The 26138-nt window shown below is 42.7% G+C and overlaps 1 protein-coding gene across 12 annotated transcripts in view; it reads right to left on the bottom strand.

Moving 5' to 3' along the window:
- MAP4K4 (mitogen-activated protein kinase kinase kinase kinase 4) overlaps positions 1 to 26138 on the bottom strand; it is a 166484-nt gene that overhangs the window by 43625 nt on the left and 96721 nt on the right. For all 12 annotated transcript variants that reach the window (XM_030471801.2, XM_030471811.2, XM_030471845.2 and 9 more), the window contains exons 4-12: positions 18420 to 18545; positions 17524 to 17634; positions 14611 to 14701; positions 12958 to 13088; positions 9395 to 9449; positions 6926 to 7004; positions 4819 to 4994; positions 4072 to 4144; positions 3401 to 3611 (exon numbers count right to left, since the gene is read on the bottom strand). In XM_030471801.2, the coding sequence (XP_030327661.1) occupies positions 3401 to 3611; positions 4072 to 4144; positions 4819 to 4994; positions 6926 to 7004; positions 9395 to 9449; positions 12958 to 13088; positions 14611 to 14701; positions 17524 to 17634; positions 18420 to 18545 (1053 nt within the window). The remainder of the gene's footprint in view (positions 1 to 3400; positions 3612 to 4071; positions 4145 to 4818; positions 4995 to 6925; positions 7005 to 9394; positions 9450 to 12957; positions 13089 to 14610; positions 14702 to 17523; positions 17635 to 18419; positions 18546 to 26138) is intronic.

Below are 26138 nucleotides of genomic sequence, written 5' to 3'. Positions count from 1 at the left end.
TAAAAGAAACAAAGCTCTGGTAAAAAATCGCCTGCGGGTACACCTACATTAGCATCTTGGTTCAGATCAGGAGTGCTCTTTTGAAGTGAATCATCCAATCATCTCCACTTACCCAGTTCTGTTTCATATTTTGAATATGTCTTGGTGTGCCAACCACTCCTTTTGGATGAAATTAAAAAGGCAGATGCCCTCCAACCACAAGCAGGCATGCAGTCTAGACCTCAGCTAGTCCAAAGGAACTCCTCCTGTCTTTAAACACGTGGAGTGAAATCCTTGGGTCCTCAGCACTTTAATTACTGTGCTCCATAAATCTGCTTCTACAGGACTGTACTACTTGCCAATGGAACTATAACCTACCACTTCAAAAACATCCATCTTAGGTTCTCATAACCAGGGACAGGCACACCATTTAATGAAGTTATCCTGAACTGTGGAGGTCCAGAGAGAATGGGATTCCACCACAGCTCATTCTGAATTTCCCTAACCAGGCTCAGGTTTGCAGAGTATAAATTCAAATGCCTTTCAATACCCATCACACTAGTCTCCATGTTGCTGAACAGAAACACAGACACATCTTAGAACAACCAGATTTCTTGTTTTAACTACCTAAACATTTATGTGCCATATAGCTGATATTTATACAGCTAGTCTTTGTACGATTTTTAAAGGGAGGGGTTGGGGTGTCAGAGGGAAGACAAATAATCCCCTTACTGAAACGTTTCAGGTCATTTTCTATACTTCGACCATGTACTATTTCCACCTCCTCAGTAATACACAAATTATAAGGTTCCTGCAACACAGAGTTTTAGAAGTCACCTATATGCCTTTTAAAAAACAATCTTTTCTCTAATACTGCTGAGAAATACAGATTTTGGCAGATGTCCTAAACACCGTTCCTGTTGCAGTCTCGGTCAAAACTGTCTAGGCTCTGTGCCAGCATTGTAAGAACAAGCCCTCAATTTTAATTTAGGAAGTGGTGGGGGAGGTGGGGAAGAAGGGAGGGAAGTATAAGCAACTTGTCCAGGGAGATTATCTAATGCATAAAATTCTTCCCAAAGAATGTTAAACAGGTATATCCAAACACACACTTAAGACAAGGAAACATTACAAGAAAGCAAGGCTTGGTAAAAATATCAACAAAGTGATAGAAACCCAGAGATTCAATATCTGACACTAATCTTAACTCACATTACCAAGCTCTTCATTGTTTACTGGCTTCATCAAAACAGGGGGGGGTGAGTTAAGGACAAAGTGACAACATTTCAATATTTTGGCCTTCAATTGTGTCACAACACTGATGTTTATCTAAATATCTGTCTACCACCCTTCCCCCATATTAAAGAGCTCGTTTTGGCTGTTGTTTTGTTAAAAATCACTTGGGATCATACATTTTTCCAACACAAGATCCAATGAACTAAGTAAGTAGGGTTTTCTGAAAGCTATGTGTGAGCCTTTTTTTTAATTCGCTTTAAAAACAGTATGACCGCCCCACCACCTGCAAAAGGAAAACTTTATAGCTCATCAGTCATATTCATGTCTCCAAGGGAACCAGGCTAAGGTTACAGACTCAATAAAAGGTAAAAGCGTTTCTCTTAGAAACTTTACATGGTTCACTGTGCAACCTTATTCAGTAATGCATCAACCTACATTACATGCTGTCTTGTGGTTGTGGAAGTTGTTCGTTTTGTTTTGTATTTTCAAAAGCAGGACTATTCAAACATAACTTTCAGGTAACTGCCCTTTCTTTTTAATTGTTCATTAAATTATGATTTCTGCAACATCCCCAAAAGTTCAACCCTGTGCAGAAAAAGGTGCATTGCTTTGTTTCCACTGCCAGCAGCAGCATCTCCTTTATTTTCAAAAGAAATTCCAGATTTTAAGAGTTGCACTGATTATTAAAAAGTCAAATGACCTAGATAACTTAATTGTAATCCCCTTCCTCACCATAAAAGTACTGCCTGCAGAACCCCAGAGATTAAATGGGCATTTAAAAGAAACCATTGACTCTCATACCAAGAAAAAAATTCACAGGCTAAGGAGTATCTCAACTTTTGCCTCCCTTTGACAATATCAATGTTTAATTTTCATATTTTCCTAGCCTCTTTTTATTATGTGCTCCCCCTACAAAATTGCTACAGAGCCAGAGTCTAAAAACAGTTGGAAGCACTATGATGTTAATCTTGGCAACCTCAGAAGGGTGGAAAAGAAACAGAAGAGAAACGGAGTTATATGCCTCCCCCTTGTCCCTCCTCCTGGCTTCACGTGTGGCTGAGTCTTTGCTACCAGTCCCTCCTTATAGCAGCACTAAACTTCCTTGCACATTGAAAAAGAGGGGTAAGGAGCACGATGTGAACTGGAAAGCTATTTGGAACTTTGTATCATTTGTTATGTAAACACGTCACGGGATGCAAATCAACATTTGGTCCTGGTTGCATCCTCATTAAACATTACCAGGATTTGGAAAACCAGACTGAGTGTAGTTTTTCCATCATTACTAAGTGAAGAGCTGAAACAGAGACTCAAGCAAAAGGTCATTTAAGGACAACTGGAATTTGACCCTGCACTTCCTGAGGAACCAGAGGATTGGTTTCACTTCAGCTCTGTGTCATACCCAGCTCTGGCCTGAAGAACTGTTTTCAAATCCTCCTACCTCTGAAGCTCACACTGCATATTCCATCTACATATATATAAATGCACACGAGATCTGAGGAGGTGAAAAGTATGACAGAACAATATTGGACATGTAGGTTCATTTTCTTTTATCTTCAGTAGTGTATGCAAATTGCATACTTACCATATCACAGAAGCCTCATTTACATATTTGTAAGTTTTGCAGAATTATAATTTTAATGCTGATTTATATATCATATTTAGAAATCTAGGTGGCTTTTATAGTCATCATGCTACTATGCATGAGAGAGTAATACATTAAAAATTAGGCTTTTACCTACCCATGAATGAGTGCCAAACACAGATGCTGGAGAAATCTTTAAAGGGAAATTTAAAGCATGTCATGGCCCCCAAAAAAAGTAATCTTGAGAAAAATCCACCTGGGAATAATTATTGTCTTCCCTTCTCTACAGCTACCTGAAGTCTAGACATGTTGCCTCTTCTTTGGAACAGAGACCAAGACAGAGCCTCCCCCCAGATAGCTTCAAACAGCTCAGCTCTGGCTCCTGTTGCCTTCATAGGAACTGCTGGATATTCAAATGCTTTGGAAGGTGTTTTTTACTCAAGTAGCTAGACATGGATTTAAGTGCTTTGCTCTACGTTTGCCAGTGGATTTGCACGTCTCCTTTCCCAACATGTCCTCAGGCTACAGGGAACTCTTTACAAATGGGCATGGGAATGGGAAATGTAAGTGGAAGAGGGGCTTCTGAACACAGCCTCCTGTCTCTACCTCTTCTAGCCGTCTCCTCTGCTCCTTCTGCTGCTCAATGCGCTTCTGCCTCTCTGCCAACAGCTGCCTCTTGTACTCCTCCTGCTCGCGGAGCTGCTGCTCCTGCAGCAGCTGCTGTCTCCGAAGGGCCTCGGACCGTTCCTTGTTTTCCTGCTGCAGTCTCAGGAAATCACGTCGGAGGGTTGATTCTCCAGGCACATTGACAATGGAACTGCAACAAGAGGAAGTTAAAGGCTCCTGTACAATAAAGCCTGATGGGCCATTAAATACCTTTTCCAAAGGCAGGGGAACATTAATAAAATATAGCATGATGTTAAATTTTAATCTTGTTTTTTTCAGAGCAGAGACACTGGATGCATATCAAATACATGCTCTCAGTGGAAGGCGTGAAATGAGGCCAAGCAAAATAAGGACCAATTCTGACACTGTGGAGCCCCTGACCAATCACATTTGCCATAAATCTCCCTCCATCCAGAGCTCTAAGCCATGTAAGAGGGAGATTTAAAACCTTTAGCATCACAGAATAGGTATTCAAACCCTAAGAGTGGTTTGTGTGGCTTACGCGTGCATTTAATAAGAGACAGAAATTTAGCATGCTCCTGATTTATAGTCACAGACCTTTGGACTTACTTGGCATGAGTGCTCAGAGCCCTCCCAAAACCCATTATTACCTTGGCTCTCCTTCTTGTTCAGGCACTTCCTCCTCTTCTTCCTCACTTCCACTATATTCATACTCTGTCTCATCTACCGAGAAAGAAACAAAGGCGTAGATAGTGCTTATCTTTAGTTTTAGGACAGCAGGGAGTTGCAGTAGTGCCTTAGTGAACCAGTTCCCATCCCGTTCAGTGAGAAGATCTATTGCAGACCCTAGGACTCATCCTACATATACAAGCCCATCCTCCCACACTTGTAAAGCAGCACAGCGCTTTGCGGCAGACTTTCAGCAAATTCCCTGAATGATACCAGGTTGTATATGTAAGACAAGACACCTGGAGAACCTCGGCACCACCTGAATAAAGAGAACAGGCTGAACATCTGCTTCATAGCTCTTGTGATGGGTTATTTCCTGCGAGTCTGATTTATGGCACCATTTCAGGAATGAGCCTACCATAGACCAAAAAGGGAAAGGTCATATATGCCAATATCTTCCTAAATACTGCTTAAAGCTTGTATGGAAGAGGCCCAGAAGTGAATAAATTTAACTTATCTGAAAACAGGACTCTTGAATTGATACTTTCTCTGTAGAGGACAGAACAAAAACTAAAAGCCTGCTGATAGTCAAAACATGAATTAAAAAAGAACCTTTCAAGGGTTTGGGTTGTTAGGAGCTTTTCTAGGGGTGGGAATTTAGAATGCAAAGTAGAACAAAAATATGTATTTTTAACAAGCACAATATTTGATTTTTAGAAGCTGCATACCTTTCTCTCCTCTCTTCTTCCTGGTTCTGTCTATATGGTCCTTTAGCTGGATTCGGACTTGCCTTTCATTTGGTTGGTCACGTATAAAGGGATGCTTCAAGAGTTGTTCTGTAGAAGGTCGCTGCATGTAATTCTTCACTAGACAACCTTCTATAAAGCTGAAAAACTTTTTTGACCTGAGAATGCAGGGAGGAAAACAAAATAAAACAACATCAGAGGTAAAACTCAGCCCAAACATTTTTTTCTGTTCTTTCTCAAAGTCTAATTCCTTTCCTCAAAAAGCATTGTATCCCAGAGGATGGTACAAGTTCTGTCTGCAAGTGTGCCTCCAAACAGAGCTGAGTGTGCTCCAGCTGAGCACTGGGCTGGATGGACACAGGGTGATGCAAACATACCTGCAGTGCTTAGGCATAGCCTCACAGTGATGTGCCTTCTTTCACAGGCATAATTGCCCTGAAAGGCAGGATCTATTAGTGAAGGCAAATCATGCAAAACCAGCTCTGTTGGGCAGCATCCAGCTTGCTCAGAGCACAGGCAGGGCAGCTCTGATGTGTCTCCACCTGCCCATGCTATCTAAGGGCACGTCTGTTTCAGAGCAGCCGTACCAAAAGCCGCAAGAACTGTGTCCAACATTTCCCCTGGCTCAAGCAGCGCTGCACTGCTTTAGTACATGCTTAGGCTCACTGAGATAGGACTACAAGAATTTAAGATTATTTTATCTTTTACCCGAAAAGCAACGCATAAAATCCTCTGGAACAATAGGCGGGTGTTAACAATGTTGTCTTTTCAACAAAGGCACTTGGGGACAAATTCTCACCAACACACTTTAAGGGCATGAACTGAACCGAACCACGTGCCACATAAAGTGACGGGGTATGGGAGTTAGCTAAGCTGAAGCACCACCAGCACTTCATCTGAGCTCTTGAAAGAAGACCTCTCCTAATAGAAGTCACCAAACAAGTCACCTTGCAAAATGCCAATAATGGAAATATTCAAACCCACATTTTTCATCATTGGGCGTATTTTCTCATAACCTGCCACAAGCATGCTATCACAGTAGTTGAGTCAGTGCAGCACGGGCTTTGGCCAGAGTCACTTTTTGATTGCTAGGTGCTCCCAACCTGCTCATGTGCTTAGGCAGCGAACACTTCCACTACCATGGTTAAGTGTAAAAACAACAGTTTTCATCCACCACTTTCCTACTGTAATCTAAGAGGCTGGATTCAAGGTAACTCTGTTGTTTGTTTTGCTTTCTTTTTATTCCTCACACCTTAAGTGTTATTATTCTAAATAAAAAGGTTAATGAAAGGCTTATGCAAATACTGTATATGCATCTCTATTACTTTAACATATGCAGAAAGCAAGCATGAGAGAGGGATGCCTTGAAAGTGCAAGTGGATAAATAAGTCAATCCGGGCAAGACCAAGCCCAGCAAGCAAGCCAAGTTTATGTTATGTTGATATTGAATAGGTAGTCAAATCACTTCATTATTTTGACAGGATCACAGCAGCCTGTGATCACATTGATTCTGTATGAAATCTCTTTCTAGGGAGTATTTCTATTTCGTATGTGCCAGTTGTAACCATTAAATGGGAGGAAATCCTCTGATACTAATAGATTTTTCTCAGCTGGCAAGAAGCACACACTCAATTCCAGTAGTTTACAATAATTATAGTAAAAGCCTTCATTAGTTTTAATAGCTCCTTTCAACTTAGCAACTAGAACACTATAGTACTGTTCTGTTTCTGTGTTACAATACATCTGAGAAAACATACTGCATATTAAGAGTGCTGTGGGAGTTTATCTTGTAAAATATGGATCCATTTGTCACCTTAATACAGATGCTGCTCTGTCAAGAAAAAAAGCTTGGTTTTTATTTTCACACAATTCAAGAAAAAATTTCTCTGGGACAAACAGAACTAAATAAGCAATGCATGCTTTTTATTTCATGCTTTGATTCCGTGGCACAGAAGATAACAGAGTGATTTTTGATAACTTAAATTGCTTTACAGTTCTCTGGAAGTGGGAACAAAACAGCATGCGATGAGACACAAGAAAACATCACGCTACAAAAAAGGGCTACGAACAAGATATAACTAACACATACCATTTCTTGGATTTTAACCGCGGCGGAGGGTTCCTGGGTATCAGAAAGAGTGCCCTCATGGGATGCATATCACAAAGAGCTGAAGGAAAGAAAATAAAACCAAACAGAACATACAAATGTTGGCTTAGTTGCTCTCTCAATACCATGGCTTTAGCTTCCACAACCATTCCCACTACCCTGACCACACATGCAGCAGACACAGACAGCAATACAGCTAAATGGAATTAGCCCAAAATAACAATTCCACAGCTCAACGTGACAAGAGTGGCCCCAAAAAGAGAAAGAGATCGAGGCACGGATTAACCTTCAGAATCGACCATGATGGGAACATCTGTGCATGGCCCTCCTCCAGCCCCAAGTAATCTAACTTACGTTCCGGTCAATAAAATACTGGGAGATGATGATGGCAGAAGGAAAGAATGACACAGTTACTGTTTCATATAAACTTCCCTTCTCTCCCATCATGGACGATGCCTTGTTTTTTACTCTCCAGACTTGGAAGATTTTCTTTACTCTGAGGTCTGACAGTTTTGAAGCATGGGAGGGTCTGTATCAAAAAAAGGATTCCCTACAGAACTGAAATATAAACCCATTACTTTTGTTAAAAAAAAGTCACATTGGCTTCAGTAGACACTTAGTGGGAGTCTGGGATCTCTGCCTTAAGGATTCTTCTGTTCCATAGCAAAGCACCATGGCAGAGCCAAGACAGGGAAACAAGAGAGCAGGGAGAGGCTGCCCAAGAAAAGTCACTAGAAGCAAGTCCTCTGGTTTTACCATTTTCCCATGCTTGACCTCTTGCACCATCAGTCTCAGCCTGAATGATCACTGGAGAAAGAGGTAATGTTTTCCACACAACAGAAATTCAGGAGAAAAAGACTGATGTGAAGAGGATTCCGAATTCAGAAATAAGGGGACACAACCTTGGCAGAGAAGCCCCTTGGATGCCTGTGGATCCCCTTAGACCACCAAGCTTAGAGATGGACTCTTCAGCTGCCACTGGAGAAGGAAGAAGAGCCCACATGCCAGAGGACAGACCAAGGCAAGAGCTGTTCAGCATTCACACTGGATCTTTGCTGACTTCTCAAATGCCCGTCTTGTGCTTTTACACAAATTGGGGCCAAGCTCTGCTTTGGTTTGGAAATGAAAAAATATCATTGTCCAATTCCAGGCTTACAAAACCCACGGACACAGCTTTTAATTGAAAGCCACCCAGGCAACCAAATGCACTGAACAAAAAGGTATAGCAAAAAGGAGGTCAAGTGGTAGCTCAAACACTGTTAATACAGTGCTGGCTGAGGTGTCCAGGGAGCAGCTCTCACATGGGCATTCACGCAAATGTGCAATTAGGGATTAAAAAAAACAAACCAAACCATTAGACCTCCTAAAACATGAATGAGAACAAGAGCGTTGTGATTTGATTTATCAATTTTACATTAAAAACAACAACAAAAAAAATCAGGCAGCAGCTGTAATGAAATGTCCATATTTTAGCCGGGAAAATATCAATACTTCATTTCAACTTGATTATTTCAAAGTCAGAGGTTTCAAGCTGGGCTGTTGTCTGGTGGTGGTAGTTGTTTATGTGTAGAAAAAAATTAATTAATTCAATCTTACGTTCGTTAGCTTGTTATTTTTAAATACAAAGCTCCGGTTGGGAGTGAGGGTAGCAATAGTTCAATAAGGATTTCCATAAAAATTATCATTAAAAGTCAAAACATCATGCCTAATTTCTTTTCTTTTTAAATCTTTCTGCCCTCCTTGCACATATCTGCTGTCTGTCTTGATATTGAGAAAGAATAAGCTATATTATTCAGAAAATAAGCTACTAGGAGTTGTGCATTTTTTGTTTTTTAGGTTTCTCTCTCAAAAATACCCCTAACAACAGATAAGGATTCTCAAGCAGGGAGCAATAAGTTCAACACTTTGCATTGAAGGCGGATTTACACTTTAAGTCGTGTCACTGAAGATCAACACCACCCACTGACAAGTGGGAACAAAAGGAGAAACAATGTTAGCATTACCCAGACCAACAGAAAGCCGACACAGAAACAATTGCTACAGATGCTTTTTTCATTAAGGTCGGTTTTTTTCAAGGCCCCACTGCCCCTCTCCCTGGCTGACGTTTCAGCATCCCAGGCCAGGCCATACAAAAATTGGAACACAACTCCAAAACACAATATACTACCCATAGGAAGGAAGTCTGATACTCGATTAGCTTCCAAATATTCCTGCTACAGAAATTAAATTACTGCAGTCTGCACTGTAAGTGCTTAAAACAATCCTATCTTTATCGAGAGCATTGCTATTTATGGGATTTTATTTTTACATGGCAGGCAAAACCAAAGAGAACAGAAATAACATGAGGATACTTTCGGAAACCTCAAAACTAGGCTTAGATTACAACCAGCATCTCCCAAGTATACGTTTCAGTCTTAATCAGCCCACTGGAGCAGCACATGTATCACTTACGGGGAGCTCCTTCTGCCATCTCTATGGCTGTAATGCCGCATGACCAAAGGTCACTCTGCATAAAAAGAGAGACACCATATGTTAGTAGGTGGATTTACCCATTCAGACAGCACTATTTACGGAGGCCCTGTAGGTGAGACTGAAACCAAATACCACAGCTATTTAAACAATACAAGCTACTTTTTTCTTGTAACAGTGTCATACTTTTCATATAATACATATATATATATGCAGAAATGCACGCGTGTATCCATAAAGAGTAAGCAAACAATCCTTTTGAATAACACATGAAAATATTTTCACATTATGACAACGAAAAATACATTTGCCTGAAATGTAAGTCTATGAAACAACATTTTTCAATATTCCCTTGCTTACAAAGGATTGAACAAGGGCATTGCCAGGGTGTGGTTTGAAAAACACAAGCTCAGCTAGAATTGAAATTGGTCAGAGATGCCAAAAACTACAAGAAATGTTGGACTTGATGATCTTAATATCTTTCCAACCTAGCTGATTCTATGATTCAGGTACATAAACAACAAGCAGAAGCAGAAGGAAAATATTGGCCTGCTGTTAAACAGGCAAGGTGAATCAGTCGTCAATAACACTTTAAAAGCAGAGGTTCTCAACACTTTCTTCACCTCTGTGTTTATCAGCACTGTTGGGCCCCAGGCCTTGGGAACTAAACTCCAGGTTGATGCACACAGATCCACCATCAGTGAAGGAAGAGTTGGTATGTGAACTATTTCAGGAGCTTGACCCCTACACAGAGGGGGGCTCTGACAATGTCCATCCGAGAGTGTTAAGAGAACTGGCTCTTGTTGCAAGGCCACTCTCCCATAATCTTTGAGAAGTTGTGGAGACTGGGGGACATCCCAGAAGACTGGAGGAAAGCAAATGTCACGCCCATCTACCAGAATGGCTTAAAGGAGGATCCAGGAAATTACAGGCCCATCAGTCTTATTTCAGTCTCCAGGAAAGTGATGGAGAGAAACCTCCTAGGGGCTATCACAAGTCAAAGGAAGCACATGACTGGGAAAAGCCAGCATGGATTCACCAGGGGCAAATCATGCTTGACAAACCTGATTGCCTTCTACGACAAAGTATTCTACTCAGTTGATGTGGGGCAAGTGGTGAACATTGTCTACCTGGATTTCTCCAAGGCTTTCTATATGGTTTCCCACAACCTCCTACTAGAGAAATTGACACGTTACAGTCTTGACAAATGGTCAGTGTGGTTAGTGGGGAACTGGCTAACAGGCTGCACCCAGAGTGGGGTGGTGAATAGCTCCTTTCCCAGCTGGCAACCCATCACCAGTGAGGTCCCCCAGTGATTGGTACTGAGCCCAATGCTGCTTAGTATCTTCATAAGTGATCTGGATTATGGGATCAAATGTATCCCAATGAAGTTTGCCAATAATACCAAACTGAGCAGGGAAGTGGACACTCTGGGAGGGAGATCCACCCTGCAGGATGACCTGGATAGGCTGGAGGACTGGGCTAACAAGAATTTTACGAAGTTCAAAAAGGACAAATGTAAGGTCTTGCACCTGGATAAACACAATCCAAGAATGCAGCCCAGGCTGTGATCTCCCTGGCTGGGGAGCAGGTCTGTGGAAAGAGACCTGGGGGTCCTGGTGGACAACAAGCTCCATATGAGTGAACAGTGTGCTGCTTTGGCAAAGAAAGCCAACAGGGTGCTGGGTGACATCAACAAAGGCATCACCAGCGGAGATAAAGAAGTCATTATCCCACTCTACTCAGTGTTTGTCAGGCCACACCTGGAATATTGCATTCAGTTTTGGTCCCTGCTATACAAAAATAGATGTGGACAGGCTGGAGAGAGTTCAGAGAAGGACCACAAAGATGATCAAAGGACTGGGAGCCTGCTGTGTGAGAAAAGGCTGAGAGAGCTGGGTTTGTTCAGCCTTGATAAAAGAACGCTCAGGGAGACCTTATCACCAAGTTCCAGTATTTAAAGACTCCTTTTTACAAGAGTCACATAGACATGATGAGGGGTAATGGGCACAAGTTACTCCAGGGGAGATTCCGACTAGACACAAGAGGAAAATTTTCCATGATGAGAACAATCAGCCGTTGGAACAATCTCCCCAGGAAAGCTGCTGCTGAAAGAGAACTGTTGTTGAGCAAAACAGTCTTCATTTCTGGTCATAATAGTGATTTTTTTAAAAATTACTCAGAACTAATGAGCAAATAAGCTCTTCTTTTACTACAAGCAGAGAAGTATTTCTAATGATAGCGTTTTCAGATCCAGTAAGGCACTTTCCTCTTGGTCCAATCCAGCCATTTAAGCTAAACTGCACAGCCTCATGATCTTGCAAAATCTTTCAATCATGAGGTTTTTAGGGGAGAGAGCCCTACAGGCTCCACCAGAAACAATAAACAGGTGTCTTCAGAGGCACAGGGAGTTATTTTTCACATCACTACTGCATTAACAAATACTGAAGAAAGTTTTTCTCCTTTACTAGATAATTTAATAGCCACCCTTCCTTCCTCCATCTGCAAAGATATAAAGCATTATCTTTAGTACAATGAGCTGATGGATGTAAAAAGTGATTAAATCAAGAGAAATAGGATCAATCTGATCAATTTTAGTCAAAAGGTACAAACACACCAATTTAAATAATCTGGCTTTTTTAAATAGACATACACAAACATACTGATAACTAACAGCACTATCGATCTCAGTAAATTCATTTGATTTTCATCTCTAAAATTCATTGTAAGGCCTTAATCAGAGGCTGGTATCTTAGTTGCCCTTGGTTAGAAGTTGGAACAACTGCATTAGTCCAAGGTCTTTTTTAGAAGTGTATTTTCACATTTTTTCTTTCCTTGTGCTTTCATTAAAGCAAGCTGAGAAGAACTTTTAAGATTACAATATGCTTTCACTAGAGAAATCTAACTTTAGATACACACATATAACATTCTTAATGGTAGTACAAATACCATCAAGCCAATTACGGCTTTGCAGTAATTAAATCTTTGGTTTGCAGCAAACTATGTAAAAAATTATTTGCTGATAAATGCTGCGATGGATAATTTTTTATCAACATGTATATGTATCTTGAAATCAGGAATAGGCACAGTTTAAAAAGGTCCTTCTGTACTTCACTGGCTCTCCAGACGGTGGTTCTATTCATGGCAACACCTAAAACACATTGTTCTGGGTTACTACAATATGTGGGACATAGTCTAACACAATTTAAGGTACAATCATTATACCAATTGAGAACACGAGCGTTTCCAGTTAAACTCTTTTTTGCCTTCTCTGAGTACCTACAGCACACTGAAGTCCTATACTCCTTATGTCTCAAAGCTATGATAATACAAGTAACACCAACTGTTAAAGGTCGCAGTTTGACACTACCCATACCTTGTACTCCTGTATAAAGAATGTACCTACACAAAACAGTGTTACTCCTACCAAGCATAAGAAGTCTTCAAAACTGCTATCATTCATGGATGTTCATACTGCAACTGCATAGTTTTTGTATGTTGGTTTGTTGGTTTGGTTTTTTTCCCTGTGAACAGGCCTCTCTTACTCTGTAATCATACGTAGCATCTGGATTTTCATCACAGGCAATAACTTCTGGAGCCATCCAGTACGGAGTTCCAATAAAAGTGTTTCTCCTGCCAACTGTTCTGTCCAGCTGAGCGCTCACACCGAAATCCACTGCGGGTGGGAAAAGAGTAAAATAAAATAAAATAAGAAGGGAAAAATAATGCAATGATTACTTCTGTAAGGTGATTTGGAAATAAAACACTGTGGATGTGCCACACAGGAGAACCATGCTGAGGAGAAATATGATGACTAATAGTGAGGCAGCCAAACCCTTGTGGTTCACATGCAATGTGCCAGGGCCACAAGCATCAAGGGACGCAGTAGCATACAACCACCTCTCCTGCACCTCTCACCAGCCTGCCTGTGCAGAAGGAAGCGTACAGCTGCAAAAATACTGCCTGGGAGGCTGAGGAAGGGCTATTCCCTTCCCAAATGGTGAAGCCAAGCACCTTTACCTATACAGAAGGAGCTGCTTCCCAAAGGTACCTCTCATGCTATGGGAAAACAATATGCATGAACATATCTCCCTTTTGGCTGTCCACCTTTTCTGCTCTAAAATTGGACAGAAAAATAATCTATTGCTCAGGGAATTGCTCTCCGCTCTAATGCACAGAGCAAAAGGTGAGGCTTATTCAAGAGGTGATAACTTTAACCACACACACACACATAGGTTGCAGAAGAGATGCCCATTTCATTACAAGGCAATTACATTACAAGGGTGTTTTCTTCCTGCTCACAACCACAGTGACACGTATCTTTCTATAGCAGTAACTGCATCTGCTCTATGAGGGCTGTGTCAGCTTCACTGCATCCACAAGCTGGGCAACACTGACAAACTTGCGTAGATGAGTTCAGTGGGAGCAACGGTTTGGGAGCTACTGTGCTCCACTTCGGACCAAAAGGAGAAAAGCTCTCCTGAGAGCTTCCTCCTCCAGCAGCCGGGACATCTTCCCATGCCTCGTGCTGCAGGAAGGTGTAATGCAAAACAGAAGGAATGTGGGCTGGGTGGGAGGGCTTCAGCATGGCTCTATATTTAACCAAAAAAAGGTGGCGAGTGCAGTGTGATACAAACTCAGAAGGTTAAAGTGTGCAGTAACTGGAAGAGACAGATTACAGAGGAAGAAAAAAGAGTATGTCCACTTGGAAAGGAAAGAGGAGGAGGCCAGGGATGAGCATGGTTTTCGGCAGGCATGTCAGAGCTGGAACCGCATTTTAGGCTTGATGCCCCTTGAGAGTGCTGGCCCAATTGTATTTTTGTGTCTAGAATCTGAACAGTAGGTGCTACTATAATTAAAGCCAAATAGAACAGACTCTCCCATGACTTCCCAAGTCCAGAATAAAGGGAATCAGAATGAACACAAGTCACACACAGCTTGGTGGGGGAAACAAAATGATCCCCTCACTGATTCTGGCATGAAGGCCAACCTCATTTAATGAAACACAACAGCAACCTGTACTTCATCTTCCTGAAGCAGGAGGAAATACATGCAGGGCCTCAATCTACATGGGAGCAGCGACACAGCACTCATGCTACAGAACATGTTGCAGGGCTTTTAAAAGACAAACTTACTTTGGAAACATGATAAAAGCAAAGGCCGAAAGAATGAGGAAGTGGACGTGCATGCGTACTTACCAAGTTTCACTTCTGCATTCTCTGTTAACAACACATTTTGCCCTTTGATATCCCTGTGAATCACATGATGGGCATGAAGATGTGCCAACCCCTGCATTAAAGACAAGAAGGGAAGGAGCGGATGTTCAGAATTAGGCTCTTTGCTTAGCAACAGTCTACCTGTTCCCAGCACCCCCAAAGTCCATAGCACGGGGTCTTGGGCTCTTGCTCAGTGGTTGGATGCAATGGAACCCACGGGAACCTTTGCAGTAAGTAGCACACCACCCGCACAGCTTTTGGTAATGGAGCAGAGACACAGGCTCCAGTCATACACATGCTGTAACTAAATACAGCCCAACATCTGCACTGTGCAAACACCTCTCAGTTGCCGCGTGAAGAAAAGTTCAGCTCCCAGAAGGTCTCCACACATTGACACTGTAAATGGCACCAGCATCAGTGTACGTCACTGACACCCGGCACACACAGGGTCACCCAGAATTTAGTCCAGGGAAGGGGAGTGGAGGGAGAAAGGAGGCAGCACGAACATGCATATATGCAACCCCAAGAAGGGTGGGGGGTAGGGGGGGTAATGGACTGGCAATTATGCTTGAGGACAAGGGACAACGGACAACAAACAAAAGCTCTGATGCAAAGCTGCAGTTCTCTGGCCATGAAGCCAGATAACTGTTCCAAAACACATGCAAAAGAAAAAAAAAAAAAAAGTATGAGCTTTATACTTTCCAAAGGAAACAAAACCTCCTGGCATACGGTGCTTTTTGTTGAGACAGCACCTGGATGCATGCCCCAGAGCGTTAGCCATGTGGAGGGAGGGCTGAGGAAGACATATGTTGCATTTTACTCTCTAATGTAATTGGGAGAACAACAGGCAATCCTCTTAGCAACTGCCTGTATTTTGGTTTCTCCTCAGCTCTCTGCTCAGAAAATTGTAGTCTCCAGTGGGATCGTCTTGCCTGTTCGTGTTGCCCTCATAGGCTTTTAATGTTTTATGAAAAATAAAGAAATAGAACCTTTACAGCTGCAAGAGGTTAAAGAGTAGTGGTTGCTGTAGAGAAATATTTCCTAACACATGTTCTTCATTAAATGATCATTTACCAGTTTGCCTACACAACCATTGGGCTATTTTCTTTTTTTAAAACAGTTAATGAGCATGACAAAAAACCCCACCGTGCTCAGCTCCTCCCCACACATGTCACGAGCAAATCAAGTGAACGGCTCATGTCCCCAAGACCCTTCGCTGGCTGCTAATGCTAAGCGTGGTCTTATTTTTCACAGGAATGCAGGCTTTTCCACAGCTTCACACAGGATACTTTTTTAAGCCTTGTGCTACGCCGACCCAGCCAAAGAGATAATCGTCTGTTCTCTCCAGAGGACCATCTAGCCCTACTGAAAAAACACATCTGGGTTTGCAAAGCACTGGCAGGAGACAGAGGAGCATGTCTCCATACTCCTGCAGCCCACAGGCCCCTCCAACTGGGTCGACCCTCACCTGTGACTTTACCTGCAATGATCTTTGGCACTTTAACTCATTTTAACTTTCTGTTACACAACCCCTCTCCTCTGTCTATGACAAATTCAGTGTCGAATCAGGTTTTGCAATGTCTCGTAGCAATGTGAGTTTAACATTCCTTCTTTCCAGATATTCCAGTTCCTTCTGGCAAGCAATGAAGGCTGCTTTTGCTAATCTCTCACAGGAATGAGAAAATAGCTTTCACCTAACTCTTCTCTGAGGTAAATAATTTTTTTCCTCTTCTCAGTAAGCATTAACTACTTTACATAAGGCGAACCCAGGACGAATGCAACATAGCATGCAATACTTCCAAGGTGACACAGTTCTCAAATTAAGCATAAGATCAGTCCTGTAGAAGTTAGCTTTCCTTGTATTAAAGCATGCTATCTATTTGATTTGAAATACAACCATCAGTAGGTATTCAACTCTTCTTCTCCCTCATAAAAAACTTACAACATGCCAGCCCGAACACCAGCAGCTGGACTCTCCTAGCATTTGGAATTGGAGCAAGAGACCAGAATCATACATCTCCCCCCCTCACCATCTTAAAAATTGCCAAGGCAGAGCAAATGTGCAACACAGACAACAGCAGCACTGATTTATGCAAGAGCCAGCTTTAACATAAAGCTCTTCAGAACTTCGTTTATGATGAGGCAACTGAACAAACATAACTGTGTAGTGGTATGGGGTAGGAGGCAATTTGTTTTACAAAGAAGCACGAGGAAAACCATACCAGATTTACTTAGGGCAGCAAACAAATGACTATTCAAAAAGCACTTAAAGGCTACCAACTGGAAATTAAACACAAAGAGTAATTAGTTAAAGCTTCAGTTTTAGAAAAACTGGTAAGTGGCAACCCTCTTCCTGAGAAACTTCTACAGCGCCGTCTGCTAGCACTACACAGCGCACAGCCACATACAGCGTAGCTGCTTGCTCTAGATAGACTGCAGGAATACACAGTATGAGAGCTCATGGCAATACAGAAATACCGATTACTGGCCTGGGCCAACAACCCCCTTCCTCCACAGACTTGATCAGGAGCAGTGATTTATGGCTGAAAGCACATTTGGAAAAGACCATTCCACACCCTATTGTGTTACAATGCTGTTACAGCCTTAAGCTTCTCAAAAACAGTGTCTTATGGACAGCTTCTACGATAGGTAAGGTCACTGGTTCTTCCCCTTGACTTCTCTTGACTAAAAATTGTTACTTTCTGCAAGGCTGCCGTTACAACACAGTACCCCTCACACTGAGTTAAATGATGTGGAGCAGACATCTATCTGCTCCCAAGCACTCTCCAAGCTAACCGGATTGATCAGAAACAGCTTCTTGCAGAACCTCAAGCTAGGCTACATCTCTGTAAGAGTGCTTCTGTGTTTTCAAGTGGAACAGACTATTTTCCTTACCCGGAGAATCTCTCTGGAGATATATGCTATCCAGTCTTCTTTCAGAGTATTCCCTTTCGTGTTCTTCACAAGGTCTGTGATAGAGCCAGCTCCACAAAACTCCATAACAAGCTGCAAAACAAATATCAGCATGCAACCAACATCAAACACAGTTCCCAGCTGTCTAGCAAAGCAAAACGATCAGGTTGCAGCACTGATTTGGGAAACCCTCGTGAAGCAGAGAATATCATTTATTTTACATCTCTGCCTGGAAAACAGATTCAAATCAAATGTCTCCAGTGTGTGTCAGACGTATATGGAATATGTCTCACATTAGTTACCACATTTTCAAGGACTGATTTAATCACTGTAATTTAATGCTGGGAATCTGGATTTGCTCAGCTATGCAAAATGCATTAGCAGCAACAGCAGTAAGAGCACATCCAATGCTGAAGGAATCAAACTGATCACACCATTGCAACACATCTTATCCTTTAACTTACATTTATTTATGGAAGAACATACACTGATGTCTGTACCCTGCCACTTCAAGCCCAAACTTCAATACTCTAGAGGGTGTAGATGAAGTGGGATGAGAAACGTAATGGGTACAGTTCTCAAGTGCAGCCCTTTTTTAACAGCCACACATTCTTCCCCATGAAACATGCTACTATTCATCTGCGAAATGGGGGAAAAAGTTACTTAAAGAGCAAATCCATTGCTAACAGCAAGGAATCTTGGTTCAGCCATCCTCTTAAGGATGCATAATTAGCCTATGTGATTCAGTTATCTATGCATTCAGGCAAGCACCAAATTCTATTAGTTTGTCTTTCCATAATGTGATATATCTGTCATCCTCAAACTATATCCAAAAGGGAAAAAATTATGATTGAGACGCTTGAGAAATATCTGCTTACCCACAGTTGGTCATCATGTCCTGGAGGACTTTTCTTAATGAAAGCACCATAATAAGTTGCAATATTTCGATGATGAGAATATTTCTTTAGCATATTAATCTCCAGTTTGATTTCTTCTTCTTCGTCCTTCGGGGAAAAAAAACAAACCACAAAAAAAAATGTTTAACACACCACACGCATGATTTATTTCCTCTTCTCTTTCACAAAAGTAGATTTTCTGAAAGTTCAATTTGTGCCAGCATCATGCTCAGCAGACGTTTGTGCCAGCAAAATCCTGTTTATTGAGATGGTCTAAAACAGACCTTCACTTTCCCGAGTTTTTAATAGTGCAAAAAAGCAACTGAAGGATGCACTGGACTTCATCCAATAATGGAGCAAGACAGGATCTGTCTAAAACCCCTACGTCTGTAATACCTTAAGCAAACATATAGCTAGCAGGCTTTTACTCTACGTAATCCAGAGAACTAGGAAACCGGAAAAATCTGTGAATTTACGATAGAGGAGTATTATTTCCATCTTCCTCATTTTTTTCTCCTTAGATTTTTAAAATTGCAACCATTTCTATTTAAATGCCAGATAGTGGCTTAATGCAGCTGGACACCAAAGTAGGCCTTCTGAGTGCAGTCCCCCCATGGTGGGGACCGCAGGGTCCTCCCTTGGTGCCAGCATGAGGCTGGCACAGGAAAGCAGAGGTGGAGAACAGGAATTCCCCTCCCCGCATGGACAAGGCATTTGCCTTGTGCACAGGTTTCCTCCTCCTCCATCTGTCTCCATGGAGGAAGAGCAAGTGCATCGGGAAGAGAGGGCCAGGAGCCAGGGCAGTAAACAGGATGCTGGGACACAAAGGCAGAGGAAGAATTTCCCCCGGCTCCCCCCACCTCAGAGAGGTGCCAAGCAGAGAGCAGCTCGGGTGAAAGGAGGTCACACCTTCAAAGAGCTGAAATGGGCAACACCATGCAACCACTCCTTAAAAACACCTACAATCTGGTTTTGAAGTGACGGTAGGATGTATTGCATGGAAGGACCCACAGATGCTTTGAGGTCATGTCTAAGCAGGCTGCCAGTGGATACAGAAGAAGACGACATCATCGCACTCTCAGCTCTTACCACACCTAGACAGTGGGAGCCTTCATCTAGCACCTCTTAAGGCAATGAATGAAAAGGCAGCTGGGTTTACCCCTTTAGGCACAATCTTTATTCGCTCCACAGTTTTCTAGGCTTAGATATGCAGGGGGAAAATGTCTACCTTAAACTGATTCCAGGAAGAAACCGAAACCCCTCTTCCCTAGGGTGGCTGGCTGATGGAAACGGTAGCATCAATATTTTGATTATCCTGTAACGTCAAAGCTGATTACATGAGAAAATTTTGAGCCTTAAACTTCCTTGCAATTTGTACCATGCTAGCAATCAAATATCCTATTCACGACTTATGCAGATGTTAGTACTAAGTACATATTAACTATTTATACACACTGGTATCCCTGGCTTTAGCAGAAGAAACCACCCTATAACACAAAGCAAACAATTATTTCAAATACACTAACAGTGGGATGCAGTGCTTACTCGTAAATTATTATGAGAGAATTCCCAAAATGCACCAGGGATGAACTATTCTTAAATCTTCTCATGACGCATTTTTAAAGTAAAATACTGTGTATTTCTGGAACACTGAACAAAACAGTAAAATAATCTTGTAAATCAAAGTTCCCAGTGAACAGCAGCCCTGGGAGAAACCATTATCAGAACAGCTTTTTGAGCCAAAAGCTAACTCAGTGCTTCCTCAGCTGCTTCTGGTGTCCTTGCTGTCGTGTGATTCTGTTATTTATTTAGACCATGTGAATACATGCTTATGCTAGAAACTACCACACTGAACTTCGAATTTAGGAAAAAAACGTGTCAGCGGAGCTTTGTTAAACTTAATGGTTTGGGATTTAATTGGTGATAGGTTAATATGCATAACTGGATTAATCTGCTACTTTGTGCAGAGATTTTTATATGAAAGTGATTTCCTACCCTCAGCACATGGACACAATAGCATTTACAATACAATCGGCAGGATATCCTAAAGGTTCTTCATGTTTATGTATTGTAACAACAGCCAAAATGACAATGCTTAGACAGGATCTATTTCTGAAATATAAGATAATAAAATAAACACTTCCCCAAAGAACAAACAACAACAAAAAAAGGTGCACACAGACCCAGCAGACTGCAGGCAGTTACTGCTCTTCCAGTTTTTCCTTATGGCTGTGTCAAAGCACCTGTTCAATGGCCTGCAGCAACCCCAAGCATCTCCCTTAACTAAGGCTAATAATGGTCCCAAACTCCTACTTCAGCTGTCATTGAGCATTTGTCCACAATGCAAACACCGTTTCGCCTACAGTTCAAGCCAGTCCAAATTCCAGCCTACAAAAATAAATGGATTCAGTAATTCTTGCCAGGCCTTTGGAGGACTCCACTTACTTAGTGTGGATCAATATCTCTCTGGCACTGAGCCCTGAAGACTTTGTGGCAACAGGAACTATCATGAGGATTAATCGGCATGGAGGTCTGCAGTACCACTGTGGTACAGCAACTGGTGTAAGATTAAAAACAAATAAAAGAAATAAAAAAAAAAAAAAAACAACAAATGTGACCAGACCAAAATTGTTCTGTTCCAGATTCAGGAATGGGTTTTTTTTTTTCCAAGGGTCCAATTGATTTCATCCCAATGCGGACATCTGAAAGAGACCAAACAATGCACGCCCTACTGGTGTTTACTTCTCCCCCACTAACTACAAAAGGAGGATGAGGTCATTAGCCAAGATCCAGACACCAATCTTGCAGATGTCTCACATCAGGGTGAGATGAATCCCACCCAAAAATCTCACCGGATAAGACCGTTTCCGCATAGGTCTCCTTATGGACACATGTGCCGCAGAGAGGACAGGCTGCAGCCTGCAGCAGGGATCCTACTGCGCAGAGGTGTGTTGGTGGCCATCCCAGGATTTGGGCATGTGAGCCAGCCTCAGAGACAGAAGGTCCCTCACGTCCTCCCGACAACACACGCCCTGCACCACCACTAACAGTCCCTCCTTTTGCAGAGGTGCCAGGATCACAAAAAGAGAAAATTAAAAATGACTGAGGCGAGAGATTGTCATTCTCATGAAGTAATACAAAAGTACATCCTTTTTTCTTGGAGGAGAGAGGCAGCTGGTGAGCCCTTCCTAGTGATTTTATGCAGCTGGCATCAATTACCACTTTAAGCCATTATCTGTGGATACAAACTCCCCTTGAAACCTTCTTTGTCTGGCCTGTGATGGGGCTGGTGTAAGTGTTTTATACTTATACATTCGCTGCCTGTTTGTGACAGCACGTCTGATTACCAGTAATTTCTGCAGTAAGCTATACTTTTGCAAGACTCACGTGGTTAAATCAAGCTTGAAGCAGCTTTCCTCTCCCTTTCCGTGCATTTCCCTTCAGAGATTAAATGGACTTGTCAGCATCTCTAGGGATTCCTAACCACAACGCTGTTTTATCAGAACGACTTTGCCTGTAAGACTAAAAACCGCACACGACGGCAGCACAGAAACCAGCCTGTGTACACGGAGATTGTTTCTAACCATTTGAATTAGCACATTAAAAATAAAACCAGGCGTGTTACCTCTCAGCTTGCCACCTAGCGGCACCCCATCAGCTCGCTTACGGCTATAGCACAAAATCCCAACTCCGCTTGCCCTTCCATTCATTGCTGCACGCTAAATATCAGATTATTTTTCCTGCATGCAGATAGCAACTCAATGACTTGTCATTTTCATTACATCACCATTTACAAAACTGTAATGATTTAAGTATCTGAATGATTTAAGACCACTGTTGTCAGTGGAGGAACTCCCAAACAAAAGCTACTAGAGCAAATCCATGTAAAGAATATTAATCCGAACAGCTCGATCATTTTAGCCCATTTTCCAAAGGTAACCCCCCCTGCATCATTATTGCAAGATAATCCTGCTTACTTATACAATACATCTTAGAAGATGAGGAATTCAGAAGCACTTTGCTGGATGTGGTGGTAGGGAGAGAGAAGAAGGGAACTATAGCTTTAGAAGTGCCACAAACAGGGAGGACGCAACCAAAGGAAAAGAAAAATCACTTCATGCCTGCCCTGTTTTAATATACTTACGTAATCATCACTGTCTAGTGCCTCAGGACACCAAGCAAAAGAGTCCTGACCTGCCCCAGCACTGCAACTGGTACGGGACCCCTACGAGAATCTGTCTTTCAGAAACACACCTAGGGAGTAAGGGGGGAATAACACTGTTTCCCCAAGCTTTATTGCACAAGGAAATTATATGAGCTGAATTTAAAATAAATAAATGAATTAAAATAATCCCTCAAGGGATGGCACAGCTCAGGGAGGAGAAACTCAGGACAATTTCAGAAGCTTTTACTTACCCTAGTACTATGACGACAGGAAACATAAATGGGAAAATACAGCCAAGCAAGGATAAAGCAAGACAATGTTCCGTGATGAAGGTAAGAGCAAATTTACCTATCTCACCAGATGATTTCTACGCTGCCCTAAAACAACTTGCAGAAGCATACAGATTGGTCCCTTCAGTAACTTTCCTTCTGGATTTAAGAAATGTAATGGTGAGAAATCTCAGCTGTCCCCACACAAACGCGTCCAGTCATTTTAAGCTACAACCAAGCGCTTTCAGAATTAACACCACTCCCCAACACACAGGAAAGCCAAACACACAGGCAAAAGAAGATGGGGAAAGGAAAGCCTTCAAGCCTCCTTTCCTTTGCTTTCCCAATGCTGCTTACAAAGCTCTGCCTGCCCAATACTCAGGGAGCTGCACTGCCTGGAGAACGGCAGCTGGCAGTGCTCTGCCTGGGGTCCCACAGTAAACTGAGCTGCTGAGGATCACAAGCTCCAGTGGTGGCTAATGGGATTCAGGAATCTTTAAATCATGGGAGAGTTGGGATCTACATGGAGGGGCAGGCAACAGCCTCAGCACACTGCTGGGAGGGGAAGGAGATTACTAACCCAGATACCCAGAGTGGTGGAAATTAGTTTGCCTTCAGAGGCAGTAAAATGATGATGACTTGGCCCTTCTTTCACCATCTCCACCTGACATACAAGTTCAAGAAAAACAGGAGAAGCCCACAAGAAATCCAGCTTATTTTTCTTTCCGCTCCCTCTCACTTTCAATTTCTGTTCTCCACCTACATTTAGAAAAAGCAAAAAGTCCTAAAAGGCACCAAACACAACCAAAAAATCTCCCTGGGTAAATCACGACACCAACTTTTACAAACCACCACTCTGCTTGTGTGTCACATCCTCCCTTCTCCCTCCTCCCTGCAGCCCAGACCTGGCCGGCATCCATTCAGAGCAGAATATGTCTAGGCCAAGGAAAGTCTGAATAGTGCCTAGCACAATAGGTGACCTTTTCTGGTGCTGGAATCCATAATATATACACTCGTTAATAAAGTTCTCACACACGAGGGAGATGTTTTGGAGAGAAGAGCTGGGGCAGTATTGCACACAGAACTGGGAGCTGTGGCGCTGCCTCCAAGCCGGGAAAGAGATTTTAGTTTTGGGAGGAACCTAACCACAAGAGCAATGAGACACTGAGCACCAGGCAAGTCCCTGCCAGAGACTGCCAAGGTAAGAAGTTGGTGTAAAGCAGAGCAGCTTGCAGAGCAGAGAGCACAACATGGAGAAATGCGATCCTCTCCAGCGCCACAGGGGAGTGTTGGAATTGGGAATATGACATAAAATAGTTCTTAAAAAATAATACCAAACTCGGGCTTCTTGGGAGGGAAAGCCTAAACTGTTTAAAAGACTTTAATCAAGACATGCAGTAAACATTTAACAAGTCCATATACAGTCCCTCCTAAATCTTAACATACAAGGCCTCCAACTTTCTTATTACATCCCGTCTTTCTTCAGGGTCTTTTATGAAGCCTTTGAGCTTTGTTACCCTGAAGCTAAAGACCCCATGCAACTTTATTTCCCTTCTGTCTCTCTCCTCCATTACCTTCTCACCCCCAGCATTCACTGGCCCTGTCCCACTTCATGTGCAAGGTCTCTCTTTCACAGACCTCTTACCCACCAGACTACTCCCACCTTGGCATCAGCATGTTCATTTCTCTGCACCGTCTTTCAAGTCCTTCCCAAACACGCACTTCTTCAGAGGCTTCCAGATTGTTCTCCCTCAAGAAAATGCATCCATCATACCACACACTCAGTGCCACTGAAGGAGCACTTAAATGTCCATCAAGCAGCAGCATGCGTGGTGACCATCACCCCACCATCACTGTGAGGGTCCCTCTCAGACTTTGCCCCTTGTCTACACATGCAGCCCATGCAGAGCAAGCCCTTCATGGGCTTTACCATCTGCAAGCTTTCTGGAGCCCATCTCACCACTGTGAGCTGCCCACCAGACTCCAAGCAGTTTCCACCGCCGGCACAGAGCCACGCTGCCAGAAGCAGCAGACTGGCAGCACTGCACTGATTGCAGAAGACGGCTGTGATGCTTTTTCAACGGTCACAAAAAATCCTAGTTCCGTGAGAACTGGATGGCAGAACAGTGCTGTCCTTATGACCACGTTTGGTTACCTTCAGTGGCAAGATATCATCAAGCAGGTTAGAAACACACTCCCCAACACACGCAAAGAACAGAGGCTGCTTTGTCTCTCCCTGGCACAACACCCTCTCTACTACATGCTAAAGGCACCATTTGAAACAAGAGAGAAAACGAGCCAAATTGCTCGCAACAGTGCCATCTCTGAGGCTGCAGCCATAAAGCAACAATCAAATTAAGCAGACAAAAAAGCAAGAGGGAGGGCTTAGCTCTTCAGCAGGGTCCCAGCGCTGCCTGAAGGAGCCTGTGTAGCACCATTGTGCAAGCACAGAAGATGGAATCACGTGCAGGCAGGAAGAAGCCAAAAACCATGTGAAGACAATACTTGTCTGTTGTCTCCCTCCAAACCACCTCCTTTGCCAATCACTCCGACAACAGCATTTTCTTTCTGGCCTGATGTGCCCCCGGTGCCTCCACTGGTCACTGAATGAGCTGCAGTGAAAGCACAGAGACTGCACCACCGCTGACCTCCCCCAGTAAAACCCCAGGATGCCATGGGCTTTTCCTAACACAACCAAGAGAGAAACCTCCTAAGGGTAAATCCCTTCAACCATTTCCAAGGCTAGTCCCTTGATTCTGGTCATGATAACTTCAAAGAGTTTCCTGCTCAGATTGCATGTTTATCCCAGCTATACAATTCAACTGTCCACCCTCATCAAGCCTAAATTACTTACAAGTTATGCAACAAGCTAGCCTTGTACTGACATCTTCAGAGCTCTCATAAAAGCAGGAAGGTTTAGTACCCTGCTTTCATTACTACTATTCACACTAAAAATGCCTGTTGCTATACAATTCTACATCCAGTCGCAGGGCTTTTTTCTGTGCTCAGAACAAGCCCTTGCTAGCAGATATGAAAAATAAGCCTGTGTGTGAAGTAAAGAAATTAAAACAATTTCCTTTATGCAAAGCTCCAGGCTCAAACAATAAGAGATGTAGATGCTGGAGAGAAAGCAGGCTCTAAGCACAAAGGCAGCAAGTTGCACATCTTTTCTACTTCCAATCTCACTGTGCATTTGATGCCAAGGAAAGCAGCACCTTTGGGGGCAACAGAGCCAGGGGAGGTGTTTGCCCACTGCTTGGCCCCTGC

Source organism: Strigops habroptila, chromosome 2 (assembly GCF_004027225.2).
Source record: "Strigops habroptila isolate Jane chromosome 2, bStrHab1.2.pri, whole genome shotgun sequence".
Classification (NCBI taxonomy): Eukaryota; Metazoa; Chordata; class Aves; order Psittaciformes; family Psittacidae; genus Strigops; species Strigops habroptila.
This window is presented reverse-complemented; position numbering and strand designations above follow the sequence as displayed.